At 36.2% G+C, this 5,366-nt stretch overlaps 1 protein-coding gene across 1 annotated transcript; it reads left to right on the top strand.

Annotated features, from left to right (window-relative positions):
- Positions 1-3,908: 3,908 nt before the first annotated feature.
- Positions 3,909-4,830, top strand: LOC141590200 (protein FAR1-RELATED SEQUENCE 1-like). Its single transcript, XM_074410807.1, has 2 exons — positions 3,909-4,425; positions 4,796-4,830. The coding sequence occupies exons 1-2, from the start codon at positions 3,909-3,911 to the stop codon at positions 4,828-4,830; spliced, it is 552 nt and encodes a 183-aa protein (XP_074266908.1).
- Positions 4,831-5,366: the final 536 nt, after the last annotated feature.

The following is a 5,366-nucleotide window of genomic DNA, read 5'->3' on the forward strand; positions in this document are numbered from 1 at the left end:
TTTTTCATCACGTAAAATTTCGCAGGTTCATGGCTTTCTAATTAACTAAACAACAACATTCAAAAATAAAATAAAATGAAAAGCTGAAAAATTAAGCAAGATATGATATTTGTTTAGTTTATCAATCACCCCTATTTGTCCGAGGCAATGCACATAGAGCAATATTGATATAGCTATAGGTGCAAAAAGCATTCATCCGCATCGGCCGAGCGATCTTCCCGCATGTTTAGATGAATATGGGACTCTTCTACATACTGGAGTGTAGTTAAAATATTTTGAATCAAGCCTTGATGCTACCCATAGAAAGGGCCCCTGAACTCGGGAATAGGTAGCCACCATTCGATCTAGTACGCCCAAATTGCTCAAACTTCTCCCGCAACTTAAAAGCCTTTTTTGCAGCCATTGTCATTTGTGCCAAATTGAATTAGTACTAATCCCATAAAATGACAAGTCCGCCTCGCACATAACAGGCACCAAAGACTCTATCTCATAACCTTGGCTCATTAAACAAACGCCAATTTAGAGAGGCCAGGACAAACATACTTCCCTTTTTATCCATATAACTGGAACATTCGCCAAAACACAAGTATAGGGAAATACAAATAAATGAGACATTGTGTGCAATAGGGATTTTTGAAATGTTTTACGAGTAAGAGAGAAGAGACGTTATTGGTATATACTATTATGTTTCAGAAATTAGATATTTATAGGCCTGGTATTTGGCACAATCACAACAAATGATTGTTCACATTACCCATATATTAAATTTTTGATTGTTCAATTTCCTTTTCTTGGGAATGGAAGTGTTATTAACAAATCAACAAAATATCCTCATACATACAGCCTGACCTTTTCTTAAAAGTGAATTCATAATCTTCACCAAAAAATTTTAAATTATTTGAACTAATAATCTGATACTTTATTTAGTGAATCTCGGACTTTATTTGGTGAATCTCAGCCTTTATTTAGTGAATCTTGGGCCTTATTTTGTGAATCTCTGTTGTTAAACGTTACTAATGCAGTTTATTTATTTCTTATTGTGTGAATCAGAGACCCTAGTTTGTGAAACTAGAAGGTTATTTTGTGAAATTTAATAACTAATATATACAACCTGGGTAAGATGAAAAACTGAACTAATAATCTGAACCAAAAAGTGAACTTGTGAATCTCAGTCATTGTAATTGTGAATCCTAGAGCTCTTTTTGTGAACCCTTTAGAGGAATGACCTATTCTTCTCTCTTCCTTGCTCAGATAATATCCTCAGACTTTATTTGTGAATCACAGACCTTATTTAGTGAATCTTAAACCTTGTTTTGTGAATGTGAGATGTGACTTTGTGAACCTTTTATCTTCTTAGTTATTGATTCAAATGTCAACAACAACTCACAGTGTAGTGTGACACCTCGTGTCGGTTGTGGTGAGGTTCCTTGCTCTAATGTTGATTCTCGTCAGGATGGTGAGGGTTCTACTGCTGTCTTAACAACCCCTACAATGCCAACTATTTCCACACCTACTACTTTGGTAACTTACACACCGGGTGGCACTGAGCAATGGATAACTAGGATTGAAGAGAAGTTTACACCCGTGCTTGGCAAAACATTTGTGGACTTAGAGTCAGCAATGTTGTTCTATAAAATTTATGCTATTGCTTGTGGGTTTGAAGCATGGAAGTCTTCAACTAAGAGGTTTAAAGATGGTACTATTCGAACAAAATGCATGGTTTGTCATCGTCAAGGTTTTAATAACAGGAAAAATCGTCCTCCAAAAGCTGATGCAAAAACAACAACTGTTGAAACTGGTGACAAAACAAAAGCTAGTGCAATAAGTGCAAATAGAAAAACAAAAACTGCTAAAACCAGTACGAAAAAGGGTGGAGTTGCAGGTGCAGGTGAAGCTGAGAGTTCCAATAAGCAAAGTGGTACAAGAATACTAAAATTAAAAGGTGGGGTTGTGAAGCAATGATAAAATTCATGTACCATGAAAAGATGTACAAAATTGAACAATTCCGTGAGGGTCACAATCACCCAGTGACGCCTGTCAAAAATAGGGAATTTGAGAAACTTGCTCTTAATATAAATCAACTGAACGAATATCATAAGTAATCGATTATACAAAATTCGAGATTGAATGTCGGGGCTAGTTTAACATACAAATTATGCAAGGAACAAGCAGAGGGTTTCGAAAATGTTGGAGCTACCCTTACGCAGTTCAAGAATTTCCAAAGGGAAGTAAAGTGTCTACTTAGTGGCAAGGATGGACATATGTTCATCTCTCGTTTAGAAACCCTCCGAGAAACAAAAGGGTTGGTATTTTCATATGAAACAGATGCTGACAGTGCCTTGACAAGAATTTTTTGGACAAATGCGGATTCCATCAGATGTTACGCATTGTTTGGTGATGCTATTTCATTCGATCCAACCTATGGAACGAACAAATATAACATGAAATTTGCACCTTTCACTGGCATTGACAATCACAAAAAATCAATAACATTTGGATGCGTGCTTTTAGATCATGAAGATGATGACTCGCTTATTTGGGCATTTCAGCAGTTCCTGAAAGCAATGAGTGTCAAAGAACCCAATTACATCATCAGTGACCAAGATGCCGGAATAATAAATGCAGTTCCAGGTGTGTTTGGAATTTCTTACTTTTGTGAAACTGGTTATTTATTTGGTGAATCTTGAAGTTTAATTTGTGAATCATAGAGCGTGTTTTGTGAAAGTTAGATCTTGATTTTTAAAACACAAAGCTAATATTCTTAAACTTGGTCATAAGTTGTTGAAATTGCCTATTTTGTTATTTCTCTTATCTTGTGAATCTGAGACCTTGTTTTGTGAATCTCAGACCTTATCTTGAGAATCTCAGACCTTATTTTGTGAATCTCAGACCTTGTTCAGTGAATCTTTTGGCTTGTTATGTGAAACTTGGTTGTGGTTTAAAATCATCTATTTTACTCTTAATTTTGTGAATCTCAAACCTTATCTTGTGAATCTTAGACCTTGTTCAGTGAATCTTTGGGCTTGTTATATGAAACTTGGTCGTGGTTTAAAATCATCTATAAGTCTCTTAATTTTGTGAATCTCATATTTTATTTTGTGAAATGTCAGACCTTGTTCAGTGAATCTTAGGGCTTGTTATTTGAAACTTGGTCGTGGTTTAAAATCATCTATTTTCCTCTTAATTTTGTGAATCTCAGACGTTATGTTGTGAATCTCAGACCTTGTTCAGTGACTCTCAGGGCTTGTTATGTGAAACTTGGTCGTGGTTTAAAATCATCTATTTTCCTCTTAATTTTGTGAATCTCAGACCTTATCTTGTGAATCTCAGACTTTGTTCAGTGAATCTTTGGGCTTGTTATATGACACACAAAGCTAATATTCTTAAACTTGGTCATAAGTTGTTGAAATTGCCTATATTGTTATTTCTCTTATCTTGTGAATCTGAGACCTTGTTTTGTGAATGTTAGAGCTTGATTTGTGACAAAAGATCTCTGACAATAGATAATGTGGATTTTGTGACTTGCAGCCGTGTTCAAAAAAGCAAGACATCGTTTTTGCATGTGACACATTATGAAGAAAGTAACAGACAAGGTTGGGAGCACAATTTGCAAAGAGACTGATTTCTTAAGTCGTCTGAACAATGTTGTCTGGAGCGAGGACTTGGAGCCTGAGGAATTTGAAGAGAATTGGGCTAACGTCATTAGCGAGTTTTCGTTAGAAGAGAATAAATGGTTGACTGACAAGTTTGCGGAACGAGATCAGTGGATACCCGCTTATTTCAGGAATGTGCCGATGGGCAACATTTTAAAAACCACACAAAGATCAGAGAGTTTGAATAGCTTCTTCAAGAGATTTGAAAATAAATATGGGACTCTTGTAGAATTTTGGATGAGATTTGAGAGTGCCATGGACCAACAAAGGCACAATCTAAAGCTTCTCGAAGCAAAGAGCCACAACTCAATGCCCGAAACCCTATTCGGGTCAAACTGGGAGGCCCATGCAGTGAAGGTCTATACACATGAAGTGTTCTTTGATTTCCAAAAGGAGGTTAAATTTTCGGTAAATGCGTGTAGTGTTTGTGGATACAACCCACCAGATCCAGTAACTAACTTTGAAGTTTCAATTGTTGAGGACGCGAACAAGCGAAAGAGATATGTAGTTGAGTACAATCGGAGAACAATGGATGTCCGTTGTGCATGTAAATTGTTTGAAAGGAAAGGTATCTTATGCAACCACATCATTTGGATTTGCTCGGGAAAGTTTAAGGAAATTACTGAGAAATACATTTTGTGTAGGTGGAGTAAGAATGCACTCAGAAACCTGGTTTATGATTTGAATGGAAATCTACTGGAAAACAATGATCTTACGGGTAATAGTAAGTTTGAGATGTCTCGGGTGTGGTCTGAGATTTACGCAACTGTTGGTATGCTTAAAAGAAAAGAAGAAGAGTCAGATATGAGAGAGTTTGCCAAGCTAATAAAAGAATTCCGAGAGAAGTTGGAGCCAAACCCAAAGCCTTTGCCCAAAGAACAAGAATTGGAGGCCCTTCACAACTGCAAGGCTCCAAAAGAAATCAAGATCTTACCACCTAAAGTCTCTAGAAACAAAGGTAGTGGTAAAAGGATGCTGAGCAGCAAAAATAAGGCAATTATGAAGGCAAAAAAACCAAAAAGGTTGTGTGCTAAGTGTAAACGCATGTCACACCATGATAAAAGAAATTGTCCAAATGAGTTTGCAGAGCATCCTCCTGAGAATCAACTATGTATAATTCTACTCTTGTCTTTCCATTTTAGTGTTGCTTGAAAACACAACTACTATTGTCTACTAATTCTTTTTTTTCTAAAAAAAAGTATATAATAAAAGTTTGATTCTTCACATAGGGAGACACATCGGAAGAAGAGGAAGAAGAGGAAGAGGTTGAGAATGAAGAATGATGTACGGAGGAAGAAGAGGAAGATCATTGAAGAAGACAAGTTTTAAGCTCGTTTTATTTTTGTCAACGTTGTGAATCCTGAACCTTATTTTCTGAAACTGGAACGTAAAATTATGAAACTTGGTTCTGAACCTTGTTCAGTGAATCTAAGGGCTTGTTTTGTGAAACTTGGTCGTGGTTTAAAATCATCTATTTTGCTGTTAAATTTGTGAATCTCAGACCTTATTTTGTGAATCTCATACCTTATATTGTGAATCTCAGACCTTGTTCAGTGAATCTTAGGGCTTGTTCTGTGACACTTGGTCTCAGACCTTATATTGTGAATCTCAGACCTTGTTCAGTGAATCTTAGGGCTTGTTCTGTGAAACTTGGTCGTGGTTTAAAATCATCTATTTTCTTTGTTAAATTTGTGAATCTCGAGACCTTATTTT

This window comes from Silene latifolia, chromosome 7 (genome assembly GCF_048544455.1).
Source record: "Silene latifolia isolate original U9 population chromosome 7, ASM4854445v1, whole genome shotgun sequence".
In the NCBI taxonomy this organism is placed as follows: Eukaryota; Viridiplantae; Streptophyta; class Magnoliopsida; order Caryophyllales; family Caryophyllaceae; genus Silene; species Silene latifolia.